Source organism: Pieris rapae, chromosome 8 (genome assembly GCF_905147795.1).
Source record: "Pieris rapae chromosome 8, ilPieRapa1.1, whole genome shotgun sequence".
Lineage (NCBI taxonomy): Eukaryota > Metazoa > Arthropoda > Insecta > Lepidoptera > Pieridae > Pieris > Pieris rapae.
The window spans coordinates 4,924,261-4,949,501 of NC_059516.1; the positions used below are offsets into that span (position 1 = coordinate 4,924,261).

The 25,241-nt window shown below is 32.3% G+C and overlaps 1 protein-coding gene across 3 annotated transcripts in view; it reads right to left on the reverse strand.

Annotated features, from left to right (window-relative positions):
- Positions 1-8,871: 8,871 nt before the first annotated feature.
- LOC111002828 (voltage-dependent T-type calcium channel subunit alpha-1G) overlaps positions 8,872-25,241 on the reverse strand; it is a 114,618-nt gene continuing 98,248 nt past the window's right edge. For all 3 annotated transcript variants that reach the window (XM_045629342.1, XM_045629343.1, XM_045629341.1), the window contains 18 exons: positions 24,850-25,005; positions 24,647-24,781; positions 24,389-24,559; positions 23,724-23,927; positions 22,937-23,223; positions 22,424-22,593; positions 21,915-22,078; positions 21,472-21,577; positions 20,175-20,311; positions 17,701-17,846; positions 16,110-16,302; positions 15,701-15,850; positions 15,114-15,275; positions 12,578-12,796; positions 12,269-12,461; positions 11,569-12,138; positions 11,193-11,422; positions 8,872-11,119 (listed from right to left, as the gene is read on the reverse strand). In XM_045629342.1, coding sequence (XP_045485298.1) covers positions 10,361-11,119; positions 11,193-11,422; positions 11,569-12,138; positions 12,269-12,461; positions 12,578-12,796; positions 15,114-15,275; positions 15,701-15,850; positions 16,110-16,302; positions 17,701-17,846; positions 20,175-20,311; positions 21,472-21,577; positions 21,915-22,078; positions 22,424-22,593; positions 22,937-23,223; positions 23,724-23,927; positions 24,389-24,559; positions 24,647-24,781; positions 24,850-25,005 — 4,152 coding nt within the window. In that variant the 3' untranslated portion in view covers positions 8,872-10,360. The remainder of the gene's footprint in view (positions 11,120-11,192; positions 11,423-11,568; positions 12,139-12,268; positions 12,462-12,577; positions 12,797-15,113; positions 15,276-15,700; positions 15,851-16,109; positions 16,303-17,700; positions 17,847-20,174; positions 20,312-21,471; positions 21,578-21,914; positions 22,079-22,423; positions 22,594-22,936; positions 23,224-23,723; positions 23,928-24,388; positions 24,560-24,646; positions 24,782-24,849; positions 25,006-25,241) is intronic.

Here is a 25,241-nt window from a genome sequence, read left to right on the forward strand (position 1 = left end):
GTATCACTTTTGCCACCGATAGTAAAAATAGTTTATCCATTTTGTAACCGAGACAAATTTGAATACGATTTTATTGTCGTCTATGATTTTGTTACATATAAGCGATACCTATAATAAAAAATCTCAAAAGCCAGAGAGAACAATGTAATGAATACCTGGCTTGACTTGTGCGTTAATTTTTAAAAAGCTATTCTTCCGAGCCAAAATGAAATGAATAAACAATGAGCACAGTATCATGGAATCCATACGGATTGTTCCTTTTAAAACACTGTTTTGTTTTTTTGGTGTTTTACGAGCGTACTGATGTTTGTGAAACTTTTTTCTTGACAAGAATAATTAAAAAAAAAGAAAATTATTACACGCGGTATCACATAACATCAGGTGAGCCTCCTGCCCGTTTGCCCCCTGTTCTATTAAAAAAATGATCTGTGTTGGGCAGTTAATCAGATTTAAGAGAATTATTACAGTCAGAAGTCTGAAAATCGGCAATGAGCAACAGATTAAAAATGCTGATCATCTACCTTCCCTATTAAGAAACGTGACCTAGGGAGCCGATATAACATATAAAAACTGTTTTTTTTTAAATCGAAATTCCTTTGACTTACTTAAATTGAGACTTCCCTAATTATGAACGATAGATGAAGTGTTCTGATCTGATAAATATACTATATAATTATAACCTATATAATAGGTTTAAGAATCTTGTAAATATTTTTAACATAGCAAAATTTAGTGGATAATTAATTAATTATAAATGTACCCATATTATAAATTTATTTATTATAGTTAATAATAATAATATAACTATACTAACAAATACAGTAATCATAACATTAAAATATACAGTATTTATAACATTCTTAACATATAATAATAATAAAAAAAATTAAAAATTAATAAAAAAATATTAAAACGTTCAACGCTGACAGCATTTCCTTGCTGTATTGCTGTACTTATTCGTTGAGTGGAAAGCACCACCTCTGATACCAGTACTAACAGGCGTCAACTTAATCTTTAATTAGCGCCTGTGTATGTGGCCCCCACGGCCCAAGAGCGTCTACTCCAAAGGTAACAAACTCGAAGTTGGAAGAAAGACGTATATTTAAGCCCTTTATTATAAACTTCAAAATGAAAGAGACAGATGAGAAATAAAACAAATTATATTACTTCATCATAATTACTAATTTCATTTGCGATACGATGCATGCATAACAATATTTAAGAATTATATCTTTTTAGTTAAACGTTACATAACAAAAGAAGATCTATTGAATTTTTTCTGTAACAAAGTTATATTTATTTACTCTATATTCGTTGTTTAGAATTCACACAATCAGGCTTTATTATTATTACGTCCTTACTATATTTATAAGAAAAAAAATCACGCGTATTTATTTAAAAATCAAAGTAGGTACTAAAAAGACAAATTACTACGCATATAAAAGGCCTTTGTGAAAATTAAAGAGCAAAGACCAAAAGAAAACTAGGCGTTCTAATGACTTCCAGAATTTTTAAGAAATATATTTTGTGTTTTTATCGTTAGTAAAATTTTGATGTTCAGGTGTTACTCTCGATACGAATATTGTAGTAATAGATGGGTTTAATACTACTCCGTCCAATAGATGTACAATGTAGACAATATTTTTTTATAATTATATTAGACTGCAAACGTCTATTTTCACATTCATATCGTCATACTGTTGTTGGATACTATTAATTAACCTTATATCATATAGAAGAATGTATAAATATACTTTATTGTATATGACAACTAGGTCGATTGAAGTTGTAGGTGCGACAAAAAAGGTTATATATTATTACGAACACTATTTATACTAACATGTATGTTTGGCAAAAACAGGGCTATCAATTTAAATAAAAGCAACTTTTGACTTAGCAAGTCAATTGGCCAAAATCACGCAGTTTCTGAATTTGTAATAACGATATTATATAAGGGTATAAAGGCACGAGTTATAATATCCGGAGCAACCTGCTGCAAGGGACGAACATCTGATACTAGGATCCTTGAAAATGGGAAAATCGACTTAATGAGATTCTCGATGCCTCGATAACAATTTCTAAAAATTGATTCTTCCTCTTCCTTAATTATAATGTTCACATAGAAAAACACATTGCAAAGCGATTAAAAAAATATTATTGCTTTGGCTAATTCTCCAATTAAATTTTCGGAGATATTAGGTTTCTTATGTGCGCATAATTATTACAACTAACTAAATACCATTTGTATCTAATATGATTGAAAATCCACAATTCTTTAATTGTTCTTAAAGCAAACAATAAAAGTTGTAATGCATAGTAAGTAAGTAAGTAAGATAAGCAAAAAGCTTTTAGTTAAATTCAGAGTAAATATTATTATACTATCTATAGGTTAGAATTGCATTAGTATTTAATCAATGTACTGGCCTTTAGGCCTTGTTGGGATCTGAAAATTACAAAAAACGATACCGTACAGTATTCCGGCACTTCATATTCACCAACACTAGTCCTCCAATAAATAGTAAAACAAATATTACTATTTTATCTAATTGTGTATGTATCATATGAATCGTACTAAACGCCCTCGTGTGACCCAGCCCTATAGATGCGCGTTGGTTGCGTACGTCATAAAAGCGGGCGGCGAAAGACGCGGGGCTGAAATCATAAATTTGGCAAACTTTAGGCTTCCTAAACTTAAGCTGAAGATAAATTAAAGTGGATCTCAGGTAAACCGCTAACACGAGGCACAAGCAAGTCTGTGACTTGCTTGTTTAATATAGTTTTTGTTTGATAATATAAGAATCAAAATTCACAAAATAAGATAGGACTGACGCGTTTTTAAAAAGTTCTTAATAATACTTACATTGTTAAAGCGTAAAGTTCAGACAGTCTCCAGTCAATTTATCACAAAAATTAAAAATATTTCACAAAGTTGGTAGAATTTAGGAAGTTTATCGTTAGTGTCGGCGACAGGTCGATGGGCGGGCTTCCGTTTGCAACAATCCTGATCGACATTTTAACTTGCCTACGCTTCAACTTATTTGATTAAAACCATTCCAATTTTATCGAGTTGTTTGTATGCTACTGTTTATTTTTTTTAATTTAAAATACTACGACGGCAAATGTCTGGATAAACTAGAAAAACTGTGTGTGAAAATCAAATAATATAAAAAAATTACTTTATACTGGACTCTTTTATCGTATCGTAACTTTAGTCTTAATATTTGCTACTGCGGCATTGCAATACTAAATAATATATGTATTATATTTTTTCGATATAGAATCGATTGGAAGATGCAGGAATGTAACCTATTTGATTGAATTTTAATTCAATTTTTTGCAGACTCTTACTGAATTTATCTATAAAATTACTACTAGTACAAGTTTTATAAAGGAAGCTTTCTAAGAATAAGAATTAAGAATTACAGCTTTAATGGTGGCTTTTATTATTGAATTAACCGACTCGCTTCGCGAGTCATATGAACATAATTGGAAAACGTTAGTTGAGTTCTTGTTTCTACAGGAAATATTAAGTTACGTTGCATAAGGCGCCTGTATGAAAAATTACATTAGCTTTGTTCGATGTTAATTTATAAGGATTGTATATATTTTTTTTATTTAAACTTATCCACTTCAATCGTTGACTTCTACCCCAGTTAAAATTTTAAATGTTGTTACGTAAAAATGTTTGTTTTTTGCTTTTTTAAAATATTAATATAACAAGATATTATAGTATTAAAGAGTATGGAATATATTAATAGTGGTTCTCCTTTAAGTTTACGGACCTTTACCCCATTAAGCATTGCTTTGAACTATGAAACGGAAAAATCTATTTTAATACTGTGTAATTTTCTTTTTTTGTATATACAGTAGAATTAGCTTTTGTTCATTAGCATTCTTAGAATACTTACCAAACTCAGAATACCACAAACTAGAACTATTAAAGAGGCAAGTCGTATTATGGTAATACATACATAATGAATTAAGTGCTAAATGGTGTCGTAACGATCCGCAGTTCCAACCAAGGAAATGTTCTTACTTGGAATACGTTCTATTATCTTGCAATGAATTGTCTCAGTACTAATGTAGGCAAAATATTTTGCGTCAAAAATTTGTATTAAATTTTAAAGGACTTCTGGGAGTTATATGAGTATTATGCGGTAGACTGCCTATCTATAGCATATATATATAAACGTAATTCGACCGACCCGACACAGGCCGCAACCTGTGAAAGGACTAAACTAAACATGTATGTTATGCTTAATTTAGAAATGTTTATCTTTTCTCCTCCTAACCACTACGGGTTAATGTTTACTTAGTTCGTGCAAAATTTTTATTTAACGTTTTTGGCGAGTGCTAAGCTGTTTAGTGTTAGTCGTATGGAGCGAAACACAAACACTTAAATGTATGTTATATTTTTTCCTATAAATTTTTTCACGTGACAACTTTTACATATGATTGTATTAATATCGTGAAAACCAAATCCTATGATAATTTATAATTATCACTCACAAATTTTTCACCCATTAAAAATAAATAAATGAGTGGCACCCTTTTTAGGTCTAGGCCTCACATTTCTGTAGCTGTTTCATGATCCTTTGTTAATCTTATAGGCAAGAAGGTGATCTGACACCCGCCATCGACTTTGTTTCATTTTGACCTTCGTCTAGGTTTTCCTTCATCGTTCTAGCAAATGTTAAATGCGCACGTGGACAGAATGTTCATTGGTTCATAGCCGGGAGACCGAACTGACGACCTCAGGGATGAGAGTCCCAAGCTGAAACCATTAGACCGACACTGTTCTATTATATCTGTTTAAAAATAATCAAAGCATTTTTTTATTTATTCACAGTACACACATCAAATCGTAAGCATCCACCATCTTCCATTAATAGGTTTAAATTTGACATATTTTGTTAAAATTCCTCTCAACTCATTTGTTTTCTCGTTGAAAAACCTAGTAAGTATTTAATTGTAGTTAAGGAGTTTTTATTTTGTATACCCCTGCAAATTTTCTTATTTATTTAAAGTACACCACATCATAGATAATGCATTTTTATAGTATAAGTTACAGACGAAGTTGATACACAGCTGTCGTTGGTTTTAATCAAAAGCTCCAATTTTTGAGTGAACACAATTGAAAGGAAAAATGCTTTTTTACTTCAAAAGCTTTTCAATAGGCAACAAATGGCGCTGATATTTCACTTAAAATTTGATAGCATTTTCAGACTCAAAATTCACCCTCATTGCAATTGTCTTCTAATTGGAGGATTCAGGCGAACTGTAAAGTGCAACTGAAATATTGTTCAGAAGGCACGTATGCTCAGACGTGACTATGTCAAATTATATGATAACTTGTCTAAATTACCTTTAAAAGATCTTCTTAGACCGGAACGTGTTTTTATTTATTCACGCTTCATTGCACAATACTAAACAATTTACAAAATATTAGATCAAAAAAAATCAGTATCACGGGCGACTCGCATTAGCGGTTTCTTCTAGGCAACCGTATTTATAAGGATATCAGGATCAATCTGAAAGTTATATTTTTTTTTTCGACTTACTTACTCAGAAAAGATTTTAAATTTTTAGGCCTATCACGTATTTAAAAAGAACAAGAGAGTGTGTCTGCATTTGATGTATAAAAAATAAAGAATGCGATCTAAGTGATAAGTCGCAAATTCATATAGAATTATTTGGTGAATACATGAATTTACTATGAGGCAATCTGTGTCAAGTGAGGTCTGCTTTCGATCGCTCTGTTCCTATTCAACTTTAATACATTTATTTCATAGGGATTATAAGCCACCAATTTATACGAGGGAAGTGTTAACGTTAAGCGCGTGACTGTTATCTCTAAGGTTCGATCCTCACCTGTCCACTTTCTGTCTTTGTGCGCATTTAACACTTGCTCGTACAGTGATGGAAATTGTGAGAAAAGAGGGAGGGATCTGTCAGACACAGAAGACTGATCGAGACATGTATAAAAGAACAAATAATAACGTAACAGATTTTCGAACGAAGATTTTTATCCTCAAAACATAACAAACAAAGTTTGTAAGGTTTTTTATTTTTTATGTTGTAGTGTTGATTGAACGTCGATGGATCCATAGAATGTAATTTGAATTGAAAATTTATCCGCAAAGACATTATAAGGCTAAAAACAAAAGCAACATGACTAAATTAGTCTCAAGAGAAATCATTGCTTCACTCGGCTAAGGAATTAATTAAATTAACATTGACTTGTAAGCTCCAACTAATTAGGTGACGATGGAAGAGGAACTTCCAATTTTTTTTAATATCTATATTTTTCTTGTTTTAGACGAAGAATTTAAAGGCCTAAGGAAAACTCATATTATCAGATATTAAGTGATTGTATGTAATGACTTTCTAACCGGAAGGATTAGATTCAGCGCGTGGGAAAATAATGGTAGTTTCTGAGGCACAGATGACTTACATAGACAGAAGAGGCTCAGTCTCCTTTACATAGACACTTTTGTTGAGATTCAGGTACAAATTATTCATAATTTGTAACAAAGGTAATCTCAAAATCACCACTATCAAGCATACACATTAAATCCCTGAACTCTCAACAAAAGTGTCTATGTAAAGGAGACTGAGCCTCTTCTGTCTATGTAAGTCATCTGTGCCTCAGAAACTACCATTATTTTCCCACGCGCTGAATCTAATCCTTCCGGTTAGAAAGTCATTACATACAATCACTTAATATCTGATAATATGAGTTTTCCTTAGGCCTTTAAATTCTTCGTCTAAAACAAGAAAAATATAGATATTAAAAAAAATTGGAAGTTCCTCTTCCATCGTCAATTCAAATCTATGATTATAATTAAAATGTTCTACCCAAATAACTTATTTGTTATATTCTTAATAAAGTAATCCTACCATAAATTCATGTAGAATACGTTAAAATAGCCTCCCCTTAGGAATACGCAAACAAAATGTTATATATACCATTAATTGACACGGATTCTCACTTTACCTAATGTATAAATACTTTTCCAGTGTACTTATGTTTCATGATTGATGCTGCGACTCAAACTTTTCGCTTCAATTGAAATTTGTATTTAGGTCAAAGGCCGTGCGATTCGCAATGGCTCCAGGCAGGCGAGCCACAAATAACGAATTAGAGATATGAAAGTAGTTGGCAAATGGATGGTTACAAAACTTTCTTTAACTGATTAAAAATCTCCATGAAGAAGAAGGAGGAGGGTACAATAGGAAGATAACATATTAGATATACTCAGACATCCAACCCGATAAATCGACCAGTAGAAGGTTTTATGTAATTCAGTGAATAATTTATAATATTAGTTGAAATGTCTAATGAACCCTGTAAAATTTGTATGAGCATAAATCCATGATTTATTTACTGATGGATGTCTGGAAATCGGCCTCGTAGGATTCATGTTTTTGCAATATGTATGAGTGTTAACATAACATTAAGCTGAAGACATTTAAATAATAAATAATATTAAAAACATTTAAAACTAAAAAAAATAAAAAAGGTTTTTTAGAATATCCTTTTTATTAAATTTTTGACTGGTTACTTCTTCCTTCTTGTAATTAGATCAAGCGAGTAATTAGGTGTTTTAAACAGTATTGTATAAAATAAAGAATTCGAAAGAATTATGGAAATAAGATTGTAAGAGCCTATAACAAAGAAAGTCGCTGGCAAAGATTTTTGCCAAACTCAATTTTCGCACAAAACTCTGTCCCTTGTTGAACAGTCAATTTTATTATTTATAAATTGTCTTGCGAGGTACGTTTTATTTCGTCACTTGGACATTCTTTTATACTATTATGAATCCGAAACAACTTTGTGTGTTTTTTTTCGGATAGGTGTAGGTAGTTTTAATATAAAATTGTTGTAAGTAGATCGTAGACAAATTGTATTAGCACTAATGGTATCGCAGTAATTAAAAAATAACGTTACTATCCTTAATGAAGTTTAAAAGCCTTTATTTGATCGATGGCACGACTGTTCATCACGCCGCAATCAACCGTCCACCAACCGATGACTTTGTCAATTAGTTATCAAAACACGACGAATATTCATAACTATATATTTTACACAAAAGAATTGATATTATTTTTAATATAATGTAATGGTTGATATTGTGATATATGATTATGTATCACAATATCTATATCTATAGTACACAATATCCATAGTATAGGTTTAATGGTCGTTGGATAAATTATAGACCATCTGGATTCGATTTAAAACTGCTTAAAATCTTAATATTGATTAGACGAAAAATAAAATTTATCAGGTACATATATAACTCGGGGAAATATAAATAAAACACCATTAATTTTTATAATTTATTTTTCAACCTAACATGTTCGTAACTCGATCACCAGCTACGTTAACAGATGTACTTTATCTAATGAACATTGTTCATACGTCTTATAATTATTACAGTCAGTACCGAAAAAATAAACATTATCACGAAACTTTCATTTATCACGAAAATACTATTCTTAATGTTACTAAATTCCTTTTACTCAATTCTTAAGAGCTTGTGAGAAAAGAACTACATTATGATTTGTGATAAATATCTATTGTTAATATATTCTTTGAAAATGGTAAAATTCTTAGATAAGTATTAAAGGTTGGAAGACGTTGTGTGTAAGATGGGATCTTGTATTTGAAGTTTGTAGTATCAGGAGAAATAGAAGACAAAGAACGTATTGGAATGATACTTTTTAAGCTTTCGTGTATGATTTAGAAATAAGCTAAACTAATGAACATCAATAGTAATGTTTCTATGTAACGCCTACTCTACACACATAATACTCCATATCCATTGATCGCAAGTTATATTATTATTAGAAATAGGAAAGGCACAGTCGAAGTATAAAATTTATTGCTGACATCCCTAACTAGTATGCTCGACTATTCGTAACAATTACTACCGACACATATAATATATCTATAGGAAATTATAGGTCACACAGATGGTACCTCGAGTTTTATAACAGGAATTATCAATACTGTGTCAACTACCAAATTTCATATACTATAATTTATCACCCACTAACTTTTAAGCAAACAATATGATATTTGCATGTTTGAAGTGAGAAATCCTCGGTCACCGTGGACTCAAATAATTTTCTTTACTCGATATTCTTACCAATTTTATAAAACTCATGTTAAACCCTCTGATTTCATTGGAGATGTAATTACCATTTTGTATGTTTATATTAATTTCAAATCCTAACAAAGATAAGACTAGAAAAATAAAAACAGTGGAGAGAAATGTTTATACATATGTTATGTTGTACAAATTGTCATTTGTAGTGATTTCTTAAATTATTTGGCACATTAGAGTTCCTCAGAAGGTAAATTCAATAATCTACATCAGACTACTATAGTTCACGAGAAATGTAAAATTGAAAATAATTTAAGTTAAATCAAGTTACATTATGTGCGTATTCATAGTAAATATTAAGTTAAAATACATAATTCAGTATGAAAATAGGAATTCATTTATATTCAGAAAATATAATTTTGTTTAGTGAGACAATTACCTTTCAATTCTCGAACATTTGGTTCTTGTATTAATCCTTAAGTACATTAATAATAGTGTCAATTTTAATTTACTACAAATCTAAACAGTCGTTTACTAGAAGTTTGCACTAAATATACACAAACAATTTTAATATTTATAGGCTTTATCCAAATCGTTGACTTAAATTAAAATTTCAATGATCAGAAACCCGTCATATATATTGTATTAATTTAAAAGTCTGCTGTCTAAACATGCAAACTAAAATACAGCTAATAAGTACATAGAGATAAGAAAATTTAACAAACATCCATTCAAGACACAAGTTAATACGTAACATTACAAACCATCAGATTCGTTGAGGTTAATTTAATGTCTTTACATTAATTAACGAACAAAATAACAACAAGCACCATACTAAATAACGAGAATAGTTTCAAACAAACATCAGCATCAATAGAAAATATACCACCACCACAAATTGACTAGTTCTAATAGCTATCTACCTAATAATACATTTAATCAAGTTAATCTTATTAAAGTCTGTTCTTGAACCGGCCGCAAGTAGAAAACTTAGATACTAGATAAGGTAAAGGTAAAAAGGGAGTGTAAATGATTCCAAACGACATAACACTTATTCACAAAACCACTCGTAAATATTCATTTCACAAAATGTCCGTAACAAGTTGAGGCAACCGAGTTCAAGCTTCTAGTCTTTTACCGCAAATCCTTGAATAGGAAGAGGATCAGGAGGAGCAAGAGGGACCACGGGCATTGGGGTGGATTTAAATGTAGACTTCATGGTGTTGCTGCGGCCGGCCATGCCTGGACTAGGAACCACGCTCTGACAACTCCACTATGTCATCAGGTTCCGGTCGCACGGGGTCTATCTTTCTTCTTTCCGCTATGACGTTTCTAATTTTTTCCTCTTCTGTTATAGAAGGATTGGACCTTTCTGCGTTTGACCGAAATGAAGCGCGGCTCACTTCACTTGGCGTAGCAGATTCTGTGGAAGGCCTACGCTTTGTTTTATCTCTTAGGCTCTGTCTGGTCGAAGGAACTGCAAGTAACACTGGAGCTGGACGAAGCAATCTGGCTTCCTCGCTCCGAAGTGAACTTCTCTTATCAACACGCTGTCTACGATTTTGGGCGAAAGAGTCTCGTCTTGGTGGGCTTCCTGGCTCTAATTCATCCGCATCGTCTGCATCTATGAATCGCGCATCTTCTTCATATAAAGCAGGAGCATCTGTTGTCGATTCCTGTCGCCGTCTGCTAAAGGCATGAGGAGATAGTGAGGCTCTTCTTTGTGGAAGAGCAACTGGCAATAAAGCGTGATGAGAATGTAATGTTTTTCGGCGGCGTGGAGATGGTATGATCTGATGTTTTGGTTCGCTGTATGTAAAATTAGCGGGCAAAGAAGGTACCTTATTTAAAGGCCGAGGGGGAGCTGTACATTCTTCGAGGGCTCTGCAAAGAGCTCTGTCTTCTTCATCATCTGCTTCTCTTTCCAGTTCACGCTCGAGTTCAACGTCCATATCGATTTCGTCTTCCATTTGTTTGTGGGATTCTTCTAGGTGTTTCATAAGTACCTGTTAGAGTTATAAATAATTACGTTTAGTCATGTTCATACGAAGAATCATAACGTATATTTTAAATACTTACAGCCACAACAACGTTGACGAGGACAAATTGGGCCATCAATACAAAAACAACAAAAAATATCGGTGCGATAATAGTAGAGACGCAACAATTTCGCACACAGTCTACAGTACTGTCGCAGTCTTCTCTCAGTGTGTCTTTCATTATACCGTTCCAATTATCGCCGGTCGCCACCCGGAATAACGTTAGAAATGCCATTCCGAAATTAGCAAAGTGGGCATGTTCACCGAGACCTAAAAATAATAATGGTACAGTAATAGTGAAACATAATTGTTATATATTATACATATATATAATTTTAGGCCCACTTTATGAATTCCAAGCAAATTATTTAACAGTCTAACCAAAATTAGAGGTCATAGATGGTAGAAAATATTACCTTGGCAGGGAATTTCATCTGAACATTCCAAACGACCAAACAGCTCCACGCCTAGAGCCGCAAAAATGAAAAAGAGTAGAAAAAATAGCAATCCCAAATTCCCAACTTGAGGAAGAGCTTGCATTACTGTATCCAGCAATGCTCGTATCCCTTTTGCCATCTTCAATAGCTTCAACACTCTTGCAATCCGAAGAACACGCATAACTCTCATAATAGTTGGGTTTATGGGTATTATATTGGTCTCTAGCTCTTCTAAAACAATACCAACGATGGATAGTATTACGATGATTACGTCCAGTTGGTTCCATTTGTCTTTGAGGTAAATTTTAAAGCCGAGTGCAACAAGTTTCATCACAGCTTCGAGAATGAATACGGCAGTGAAGAAATAGTTGAAGATTTTCAAAGCGTACTGCAGTGCGGGTGGCATTCGGTAATATTCTATTGCCATAGTGACAACGTTCAGACCAATGACACCGGCAATGGCTAAATCAAAGTATTTCGATGTAACAACATTGTGCACAAACAGGCGTGTTTGTGAATAGTCGGAATAATACGGTCTTTGATGCATTTCTGGAATCAAATAGAATTTCGTATCAATATTTTGGAGGGACATTTTTTTTTAATTATTTTTAACCAGTGTTCATATTAAAAAAATACACTAATAATTAATTCATTAATAAAAAGAATAATTTTTACTAACTTCGTCTCTTTTTCTCCATTTGTAACGCTCTTTTCGCTGCTCTTCTCACTCTTTCCTCCTTCTCTTGTTCTTCTCGACATCGATGGAAGTTCTCAACCACAACTCCCACAAACATGTTCAGAACAAAGAATCCCACCAGTAGGATAAAAGCAATGAAGTAGAGGAGACGCCATTCTGAGTAGTTCACTATTGGCTATTGGATAAAAAAGATTATAGTGTGTTTTTATTAAAATATAAAAAATCAGATTTAACTAGAAACATAAACCATTTTTCAGAAATAACTATTTATTAACGAGTGTATCATCCAACCTGTTGATCAACGCCGACCGCATCAAGGCCCGTATACATGATATTGACCCAACCATCCCTTGAGCTGAGAACGAACAAGGACATCAAAGCCTTCCCGAGATCATCGAAATTGTATTTCCTGTTCACCCACACGTTCCCCTCTATTGCCAGACAATCGGATTTGTTCTTCACAGTCTTAATGTTGGCGCCTTCACAATAGAAGAACGCCCCTTTGAACAGCTAAAAGGAAGATTTTTTGAGATTTGCTTTAACCCTTTCAGACCTGAATTATTTTTTTTCATCCGATGGATTTGGTAAATTCCATGTGTCTAAAGTATAATCAGGACACTATTAAAAAAATAAATAAAAAAATATTAGCCTTAAACTTTACGGGAAAATCAATTTTTTCTTAATGTGCACAATTGTGGACTCTCGTCCTACATAGTAATAAGAATAAGGTATGCGAAGTTGTTCTGAAATTAAATAATATTAATTTAGAAACATTTTTATTACAAATTATAAATGAATTAAAATAGTTTAATTCTTTCTATAAAAGAAAAATAAACATTAATTATTTTTTTGGCATAATCAGTCATTGGCACATGAACAATAATTAGGAAAAAAATATTTTTATCTAGTGTGGAAGGCCAAGAAGCAATTCTTGTCTTTAGTTAGGCATACATGTACTTTACACTTTATGCATTTGACACGGGATTTTCCTTTGCATCCCACCATTTTACACCTAGTCCCAGTTCCATCGTCATGTGTAGGGAAATGCCCAACACTGTCACCAGTAATTTCAGCTGCAGGGCGAATCTCTCCTGGCCTTCTTGGTATAATTTGCATCGTTGAACTACTGCTAGATGGTCGATCTCTTTTGGCGATAAAAAAATTATCTCGTAGCACCAAACTGTCAGCCAAACGCCGCCGAAAGTAAAGCAAAGTAAGTCGTTGCTTTTTTGGTGTGCCTAATAAGTCGTTTGGTGTCCCTAATAGGATTTGTAGTAAATGGTATGATGAAAAATAATTATCAAAGTAAAGCTCATGACCCTGGCTCTCTCCGATTCTCTTTGCGAGATGTACAACTATCGAAGCACCATAGCCAATATTTTTTGCAATATTACTGTCAAGTTCTGGAGAGGAGGTCTGGTAAAGAATAAAATCATAAGCTTGGCCATGTTTACCACATAAAAAAAAGATTTTGAGACCCCATGGACAAGGTTTTCCTTTTATATATTGTTTGGTTACATGTTTTCCGGTGAAAGGAACCATATTTTCATCAACACAAAGTTCTCGTTCAAGTGGTAACTCTAAGCATCGATTCCGAACAGCATCATAAATGGATCTCACTTTATGAAATACATCTTTGCAATCAGCCGGAATTTTCGTGTTGTCAACAAGATGTAAATGATTTCGTAATTCAAAAAAACGGTCCCTTGTCATATTAGCTGTGAGGGAATGCTAATGTTTGTCTCCCAGTACATTTTCAAACAAGGGTAACTAAATATTCCTGTGGCTAAATGTAATCTTATAAAATTTGCTAGTTCCTTCATCGTCATCAGATTCAGGTGGAAATAACTCCCTTTGGTTTTGGTGAATGACATCTGCTCCAACTCTGGCAGCCAAGGGTGCTGTACGAATTGATTCTCCATAAGACTAATCTTCGTCATCAGATGATAACAACAAGTCAGAAAAATCTCCTTCTTCTAATGCTTGTAACGCCTCCGGTGAGAACATATTGGTGTTTTTGAATCTGAAAATATACCTAAACAATATCATAATTAATTTTATACATTGTTCTTATTTATATGATTAGCAAGACGTTAAAAATAAAAACAAAACATATTTTCGTAAGAAACCGTTAACAATGAGAAAAACTCAGTTGAGTCCTGATGGGAACAATTGAGCACAAATATAAAAATCGAGATTACTAATATAAGGTGATAAAAAATACACAAACATTACGTTACACATGACCCTAATAATATTAGATATCCATTTATAATTTTTCCAGATGATTTCTTGCACTAATTTTTATTTAAAAAAAAATAAAATAAATAGCTTACCTGTACAGTTCAAATCACGAACGGGCACTGGTCGCAACTTGTCAAAAAGCGCTAGAATATGCTAACAGATGGGGTTACTAGTACTAAAATGTGTAGTTTATAAGTGAACAAATGAATACAACAGTTTTCAACCGGAAAGCTTAAGAGTTTAATATATATTTTTTTAATTATATTTTATGTCTACAATTGTGCACGCCAGTTTTGAAAGGGTTAAGAATGTAATGAATCGTTGCCGATAGTGATAGAAGCCTATTATGTTATTATTATATATCTTTAGTAGTAAAGGTTATAAATTATTACTTTTCCAATGATTGCGATATTTTTTATAAAATCTGTTTTGGTATGACCACTAATAAAATATTTTTATTAATAAGAGAAGGAGAAGTAGCTTCGCCAATCATCTAGCAAGTTTCTCTAACAAGAGAATACTTTTCTATGCTAATAAACGGAATAAATATGATTTTATTGTAGTATGTGTACATTGTGTATACCTGAACTCCCAGAATGCCAAATATTATGAAGAAAGTGCAACATATTAACACGATATTTCCGATAGGTCGTAATGATGATAATAACGTTTGAACAACCAGTTTTAATCCGGGAGCTCGATTGATCACTCTCAAAGGTCGTAAGGATCTTAACAACCTGAACACCTGTAAAATTAAAAGGTCAAGTAAAACCAATTTTATCGCTTTAAGAGTTTCTCTCGAGATATTTTTTTCTAACGGAGAGAGGCGTCTTATATGTGGTTTTGTTATAAAAACACGTAAATATTCCTTTATTTCTATTAAAATCAAGGCATTTTTGGCTAAGAATATTCACTTTCTTTTGTTTTTAAATTATATTTAAGATAAATAAACTATAACTATTCCCTGATCAGTTCCCTGATCGATCTCATTAATTCACAAACACATTTGTTCGAGAGTTCTGCTTGCGATTATAACAATCTAGGTCACAAACAACTCAATAAGGTCTCAAAAATATTTATACAAAGTGAGGAATACCGATGGAATCTAGTATGCTATAATGTATAATACACCAAAGTTACTATAAGCGATATGAAGTCATATTTACTTACTCGTAATATTCCGAATATCCTTGGGCTCGATTCTGATACTAGAGACATTAGTAAATCGATAATAGATATGATGACTAATGAGCCATCCATAATATTCCACCCCGAGGTGAAGTATGCCTCAGCACCGTAAAACATTCCAGATGCCACAACCTACATCAGATTTCATAAGATTAAATTTATATCGATTCTAGAGTTATTAGATTATCGTGAACTTCATAAATGTCAAGACATATTTGTCGTCAATTAATAATGTAATAAAACTTATTTCAAAATTTTTGAAAGAAAGCTTTTTCTTCGTATTCCATTGGAATTCGCAGGTTTTCGCTGCCAGCGGAGAATATGCCAGAAATGTGGTGCATTATATTATTAATTCGATGCACTTACTTTGAAATTAGTAAAATAAACTTGCCTTTATGAACATTTCGACGGCAAAGACCACTGTGAATACATAATTAGCACTTGATAAAAAAGCTCGCTCCTTAGAGTCTGGTGGTATGTTCGGTCGCTCCATGGCAAGTGTGATGCAATTAAGGGCAATGAATAGTAGCACTATATTGTCAAACCAACTTCGGGTTACCATCCATGTGCAAAATCTTCTTATCCTGAATAACGATTTTGAAATGAGACTCAGACGGCTTTATTTTGATAGGACCGAAGTCGACGAAAACCAATATGGCCCACTTAATTTGTTAGTAATTAATTTAATATGTTTTGGTACTTTCCTAAACGAAGATCAAATATTTACATCTACAACCTATAGGCATATGTCTATTACATTTATATTTAATTTACAATTTATACTCATATTGAAAATTTTATTTATACGACGCGTACGATGTATAGATTCCGTTCTTTGGACCATTTCAAATGAAATCTTTAAAAAAAATCTTATTAATAATAGATATTTGAATTGGATATTAAAAAAATATTGGAATATTAATTATACCCTTTTGCACAGATTCGGCTGCAAATACTTAAACGCTTTTTTTGTATTAATATAATAAGTATCTATATTCTTTTCACTTCTGCTTACTTAGCACAAATGGCTGTGATCTCAGATTCTATTCAATTTGCTTATATAATCTCATACAAATAAGGACATCTAAAGTATCAACAATATATTTGCTCTAAAGGTTATGAGGAGGGTTGAGAAGTTTCATGTTATTGACAAATTATGAAAGGGAGACTAATAAGGATTAAAGGAATTCTAAGAGGTTATTGCTACCTCTCACAATCCGCAATCTCCGTTAATTGAAATTCCTACAATATTGTGTGTTACGTGTAATTTTAGAACGTTTAGCCCTGAGACTAAAAGTAAATGTCAAGTAGAGTAAATTAACTACGCATTTGACATATATAGTAATAATGATAATAAGTAAAAATGAATAAAAATAAAATTAAAACAAATGAATAAAGTTTGGTCCTTTATGTATTATGTACATAACGCACGGTGTATTATATTTGTTAAACTATATAATAATAGTAATCAGTGGCACTACAACCTCTTTAGGTCTTGACCACAGATTTCTGAAAATGTTTCATGATCATTTTTTTAAACTAATAGGCAAGTAGGTGATCAGACTCCAGTGCCTGATATACGTCGTCGACTTTTTGGGTCTAAGACATGTCGGTTTCCTCACGATGTTTTCCTTCACCGTTCGAGCAAATATTAAATGCGCACATAGAAAGAAACTCCATTGGTGCACAGCCGGGGATCGAACCTACGACCTCAGGTATGAGAGTCGCACACTGAATCCACTAGGCCAACACTGCTCTTATTAAACTACATACGCCGCTTATTAATGAGTAGTGTTATTAGTTAGTTATTTAATTAATGCAATGACTAAACTGCCACATTACTATAAATACAGGCCTAGTTCGCAACTGTTACGTCTACGTTCTCCGCTTATTTCATTGATATTATATTTATAGTATTACAAAGGCCAGTTAAATGTCGTGAGAGACTTATTTATTAGCTCATGCTCAAAGGAAACACTTACCAATTACCCGGAGAAAATATGTAAAGAGAATAATCCTCTTTTTCTTTAAGACACCCTGTCGGCTCCATAAAGCGAAAAAGATCCTTAAATCTAAATCTGCTCCGGTCAAATCTCGATGAGAATATACAGACATTGTTTATCGCCACCTGTAAGTAATTTAAACTTGGAAAATCTTTTCTAAAGTATTAACATCGAATTTTATGTAGCATCGTGGGAGTAACAAGAATTTTCTTTGTTTAACATTGTAAAGAGCTTTTTCATTTCATTTATTTTGTTTTAATATTTGTAAATTTGTTTTCAATGACAGTTTTATATTGTACGTTGATAGAGATATAGTGCAATGACCTAAGTTAATATGTAAAATGATAGCTGCATTATAGTTTGTAGTTATAAAAAGAGAACCCTGAGTACAAAGTAAATTTTATTAGCCGAGTAGAGAAGCGTGTATACAGCTCTTATAATAAACAAAGGTGCTGTCATCCAATTAGATGTGAATGAATAAAATGAAATGCAGAGGTTAATTATCTTAACATACTTTTTTTGGTATAGCAAATAGTACGAATTCAAAATCATTAATTCATATATAACATAATGTACACTAATGAACGCCAAAACATTTAAGTAATTTGTTACATTTTATAAATTAAATTATATCAAATTAATTATAATTTACTAATAGTATATATTACATTGTTTGGGTGTTATATCACCGTACAATCAAAGCCAACAATTTAACTGTTATTATGTACTATAACGATTTAAATGAAGCCTTTCTGTACGTATTTAAAAAACTAGTTTCAGGCAGGCATTTTCTATGACGTCAGCATTGTAGGTCAGACTCTGTAACCAGTGATAAGGTTTTCCGGTAATTAAGCGGATAATACCTAACGATATAAGACAGGAACTGGACTTGAAGAAGCTAGAACTTGACAAGTTAGAGAAGACATACTTAAGTAAAATACATTAAGCAATACTTTAAAATTATTAGCTAATTATTTAACATTTCCCCTGTATAACTATTTAATTGTGCCTCCTATGAAAATATTAGTCGAATTGCTAAATATAAAAGATGTCTATTTACTGTAATTAAAAAACAAAAGACATTCAGGCTAAGTTTGCGGTTTTGTTTGGTTGCAGTTTGTTTATTTTCATTCTTGTTTAGAGATTGACTGTTGAAATGTCGAGTATACGTTATAAAAATTTAAACAACGATTAAGTACGATTTTTGAGTTTTTGATTTGACGATACCTTTGTTTAAAAATATACTTTTCCTACGTCGTTTATCAGTAACAGACACGAGTTGTTAGTAAAACATTAGTGAACGGTCATTTGTCTGGCGGTTCAGAAAATTGGTTAAACGGTTTTTTGGCATTTAAGTTTCTCCATTCTTTTAAGCGCACGAAAGGTCGAGATAGCGTGACAATCTTCGTCTTTTACCTAGCTTACTTGAAGTGAGGTTTAAGGATATGTAATTTAATTTGTATTATTTCGTTTCTTTTATTTAATTGCAATGATAATCGAGTGTGATAAGGACAAAACATTAAATAAATAGTTATTAGGCTATAGAGCCTTAATCTCTATTTAAAATAAAATGTGAGCCGTCACGGGATGCCTGGCAGATGTGAAACATCGATATTATTTTTTTAAAAGTAATATGCAGAAAAGAACAGACTGTGATAGGAAATAAATATGTTATAATGATAAAATAAAATATTACGATTTTTTCCAGATAACGATGACTATTTGTTGAATAAGCATTATATTCATTAAATATTTTTAATGTGAAATTTACTACTGCATTTAGACTGTATATCATACAGTGTGGCAACGCGTCGCCACGGCATGCATCGCCACGCCAGAAATCGGTTTTACGTGCGGCTATAGATGTTTTACATCAAAAATGAACTTGCCCATTCCCTTTCCCGATGAATCATACATTTAAACAAAACATACATCGTACTTTTGTCTATCCTGAATTGAATGCAACAGTAATATATTTCCATTCTTAATCATAGAAAATCATACATTGTTTAAAAGTAAACATTGTAAGGGAAAAGGAAAATGTTGGCTGCCTCCTGATATGTATTTGTTCCTGCCACCCTTGACGTTTGAGTGACGTTACGGTGTTTTTTTATCTACACACACATATAACTATTTTTCTAACTATTCGATCGATTACGATTCGATCACATATTTTAGTTTTATTTGATTAAACCATGACATTTTTTATTATCAAAAAATGCTTTGCAAATGATAGTACTTTTGTTGGACAAAATAACCATATTTGAGTAATGCACATTGTATAATATGCTTATAATACAGCACATGAACACTTGAAAGAAGAAAGAAAAAAATATTAGCAAGGATTTCACGCAAAATTATTTTGGCACTATAGATTAATCGCGGGTGAAGTCGCAATTAACAAGGAATCGATTACATATATTATGTAAGGAACAAATAATAGTTTTACTTACCTCTTCATTAATTTGTTTAATTAATGGCAAAGGTTGGTTATTTGTTCTGGGCAATGCTTCGTTAAGGGCTCGGGGCGGTAATTGCTGTTGACCGCTTGGTATTAAATTACTCGCTTTCACCTCCGACACTGTTGTCACTAAAATCGAAATTTAAACTTTAATTTATATGTTAGCTTGGGTTATTTATACCACACTTTATATGGTAGTTTCTGATACTTTTGCATTATGAGCGTTATTAGAACATAGGAGTGTTTTGAAAAGCAATAAAACGTGTAATGGCGCGCAAAATAGGCGCGGCCACAGATAAGGAAAAGGTTTAATATGCCATAGATATATACCACGTATATTAAGTACGTACTCATACTAGGAAGTATGGAATAGGTTATAAACGTCGACACAAATGTGAATGTCATATATATATATGTATAAAAACAATTTGTCACTTGCTAAGCTGAAGATACTCCATAGAGCCTGTTGGTTTGGTCGCAAAGCTCCGATTACTCACTTTAGATTGATGGTAACGGCACAAGGGATTTCTAAGCTAGCTCTTTGATCTTAGCTTAGGCGGCACTACAAACTATTCCCGCTTTCGGTTAAACTGAACGCGTAAAACCGCTTGAACTGATTATTTTTTATATTATAAACCTCGAATCTACTAGTAAAAGAGACTGAGCAGGAGCAAAAAATTATACTGCGTACGCGTGGTATTCAATATTATCGGTAACTGTTAACAATTGGCCAAAGTAGAATATATCAAAATCTACAAAAAGCAGCAATACCATAAATCTAACTTGTCACTGTTATATTTAATAAAATAAATATCCAGCCTAATAAATGATTTTGTTGAAATACTATTTATTATCATACTAAGGGCCTGTTTCACAATGTATGGATAAAGTGCCAAATAGCTATGTAACACATAAATTATTCGAAAGATAAAAGTTCCAAATAAGATACTTCGAATTTCATGACGTATAGCGCTATCTGACAGTCGTGAAACGCAAGAATACTATTTATTATACCAATAAGTAACAAATAGCTTATTTGGACATTGTGAAACAGGCCCTAAATATGTATAGTGCTAGTAATGGAATGAATGAAACAGTATGTAATTTTGTTCTAAAACTATATATCTTATTAAATGCTCTATCTTACTTTCATATCTTTTGCAAGTAAAAACCGCGTATATTTTTTGCCTGTTAAAAATGTTTTTTTTTTCAAACTTACAGGAAAGGGAGACGTTTAACCGCAGTGCGGCCTAAGCAATGGATTACAGTTTCATAGTTTAATGAATTACCTGTCAAAAGGTCATTTGTTAAAGACAGTCTGTGGGGAGGTGCTTTGCCATCTAATCGAACTGTTGAATCCGATGAAAAACCCGCCTCTGGAGCTTTCCAGGATACCTAAGAAATATAATAGAAGATATTTAATTATTATAACCTTTTAAAACATTGTAATTCATTTATTAATCAATTCAAATGTCTCTACTTGCGTCTATAAAATTATTGTGTACATATTATATGAGGAAATATAAATGTTTAAAAATATATTTAAAAACTGTCACAGTAAAGTTTCAATTAAAATAGTTTTTTATTTTAACAAACATATGTAAAAGGCCTGGTTGTTTAAATTGTTTCTTTGTTCAACCTGTAAGGTTCAGGGTTCATTCGGGTTTTTCGGCCTCTGCTCCTCCCATAAAGACGTCGGACAACAATATACATACGTAATCCTTACACTTACATCAGGTAGTATAGGTGTTGCATGGGCGGAAACTCTTCTTGCTGGTGGTGCCAAAACTCGCACTGGGAGCTGGCCACGAGATCTATAAGGCATCTCAGACTGCGTATCATTCTTTATGACAATAGACGATGAAAGCAGAATGTCATTTCTTCGTAGACTTGAACCTGGAATATTATTTACATTAGTATATATAAGAGAAGACTACAAATGGAAACTTATGAGTATTATTAGATGGTGAGAGATGAATTAATATTTTAGTTAAAACAATAGGTTTACAAGTTTCTAATGCCCTAATAATTGACTAGAATTTAGCAAGTATCGTTAAACATATATAACTCTACTGGATTTTAATGCATTAGTTATTATAGAAAGAGGACAATTTTGGTGGCTTCCTAGCACTTCTTATACTTTTTAATTTAAATATATGTGTAATATGTTTTCAACTGGTACTTTTTTAGTACTATCGTAAATGTAATGAACCTCAACGACAAAATACAATCAAATAATACCATTGCAAGCAATGTGATCTCGTCCATTATTCAGTATGACAGCGTCAGAGTCTGAGCCCGTTCTTTGTTTCTTCTTTCTTAAACTTGGCCTCGACAACCTCCAACTGTATCCACGCTGTACCCTGCATTTGTCTTCTCCATTTGGGGTTGGTGTTGTTATGGTAAGACTTCTAAAGAATATTTACTACTTGTTTAATATACAGGAATTGATAAAAATAATAATTTAAATACTTCATATATAAGATCTTCTGATCAAATCTTCTAAATCAACTGATAAGGACTGCATAGATGGCCACACCGGCTGTGCATAAATAACGGTATGTTAATGGCAGACACTGCGCGGAAACCCCAATATCGTGTGTCAGACACAAAAGGCTGCTCTTTTGACTAGACTAGTTTAAAATAATAAATATTAATTAAAATAATAAATCAAAAGCCCAGGATAGATTGTAGCGTAGACTATTATTATATTATATTTTGATTTTAAAAATTAAAAAATACATCTTATCCTACCTTTGAGAATTCAGCAAGCTGGATTTATCGCTCACATTGAGGCAGTTACCCTCTTTAGCTATTGTGACTTGGAGGTTCTTCTCCGGTATCATCGGTGAAGGAAGAGACCTTGGTGTTGTTGGTGTACCAGGGGAAGTAGCTCTGGATGGTGGTAATGCTAGGGTAAGAGGTGGAGGGGCTAAAGAGACAGGGAGTCTGGCCTTTTCAGCACCTAAAGCGGCTGCCGCGGAATGGAGGGTTAGGGTATAACTGTTTGGAGGCTTTAGTAAGCCTGGTATACTGGTACACTGTAACAATATAGAACATTGTTATTGAATATTGTTTGCTTGCAGTATAGGTATGAAATAATAAAAATACAATCTTATATTTTTATTATTTTATACTGTTACTTAGATTAACAATATGTGTGATCATTACTTATTGTTTTATAAATAATATATCATAATTTTACACACTATGATATATATACTTAACTAACAATATTAGTTTTATATATATTTCAATAAAATACATGCTCTTGAGATGCTTTCGAGATAGTCTCTTGCAGCCCACGATTTCAGAAAATCTCTCGAATAAAATAAAATCGTCAAGCTATGATTTATAAATTTGCGCTTATGTATATGTTAAGATAAATATTTTTTTTTCTAGTCTCTAAACTACAAATTTTTAGGACAATAATTTAAGTACTATAGAAAGACGTACTAAAGCCCTATGAGCTGTCAAATGTGAAATTTAGGATTCTTGTGTTAAAATGTATGTGAGTAATCAATTTAGAACTAAAACTTACGGAAGTTCGGTCGATTGAATCCAAACTGGATAACATTGATGATCTCTCCAAGCTAAGAGCTACGTTGAAATCTTTGAATGATGCTCCAGGCTCTAGAGTAGTGGACGGCGAGTCTTGAGGTGTCGCGGCTGTGTGAGTGATCATAGGAACAACTGTGCTGTTGCTGTGTTCGTTAATTGAACTCGATGCTAGCAATTTAGATTCCTGAAATAATATGTATTTAAAAATAAACCAGACTTGTATCAATTATCTTGGTTATAATTAAAAAGCTAATCGAACTATATAGAGTTTTATTTTTTATTTACTTTTTGAAACATACTTTATAAAATAACATTTATAAATATTTTGGAAATATAAGGCAAAAAAAGTGCATAAGCGTAAATTTTATAAAATTTTAAACATATTATAAACACGTATTTTTTTTATTAAAAAGTACACACAAATACATCAGTTTAATAAAAACGAAAAGAAGAAATAAAATATAATATTTGATCTAAAGCTTCACAGTTATGCTAGTTTCACAGACAAAGAATAATTACATACAAACACTCCAGCAGAACGGTAGAGAAGTAGATAAAAACCATATTAAACAGATCACACATAAGAAGATGACTAAATACTAAAAAAAAACAATGAATAAAGTCAGTTATCATGTTCCTTCAAACCTTTTGTATATTGCATTTGTTGGAGTGGGCACAATCTTTGCATAACGTTGAATTATGCGTTGCGGATTTTGGTTTTCTTTTTTTAGATTTCATTACTTTTTCTTTATTATTCGGGTCATCTTTGGCTTTTCGAACATCATCCGCAGATTTCCAGAAGTTTTTAATTTCATTCTATTATTTAAAAAAAATAATTATTGTAAATAAAATAAAAAGAGGAATGTTTAATATGATTCATGTTATATAAATATAATAATTCACCTGAGAAAAACTGTCACTCGAGTTCGATCCGGAATTCGATTCATTGTATTGTAATTCATTGTTGTCGGAAAAACATTCGCTGGATAATTTAGATTTTGCCAATTCCCGTTGTTCCCGCTCCCGTCTTTCATTTCGCTAAAAGGTATAGTTAATTATTTTAATATGATATTTTATATTAAATAAAAATAAACACCAACACATACCTCTGAACTAAACCCTTCTACCAAAATAGCAACAAGTAAGTTAAACAATACATAATTGCCGAATGTCATCAATGCGACAAAGTATAACGCGGCCCAATGGCTGGTTTTTTCCATTCCATTAAATAAAACAACGTTCCAATCTTCTTGCGTCAACACCTGTAAATATCACAGAGGGGGATTACAATTTGTTCAATTTGCCCTCTACTCTACCACAACATTTATCCAAAAATATTAAAATTTCAATAAATAATAAGCGAGGTGTGCTGTCACATTGTGTTCAAGTCGTGCCTCGTTGTTGTATAAATTGTAAAGTATTAAAACGGTTAACCAAATGGAAATTATAAAAATAAAATTATTGTTAGTACTGAGCGTGTTATTAATGCCAGTGTTAG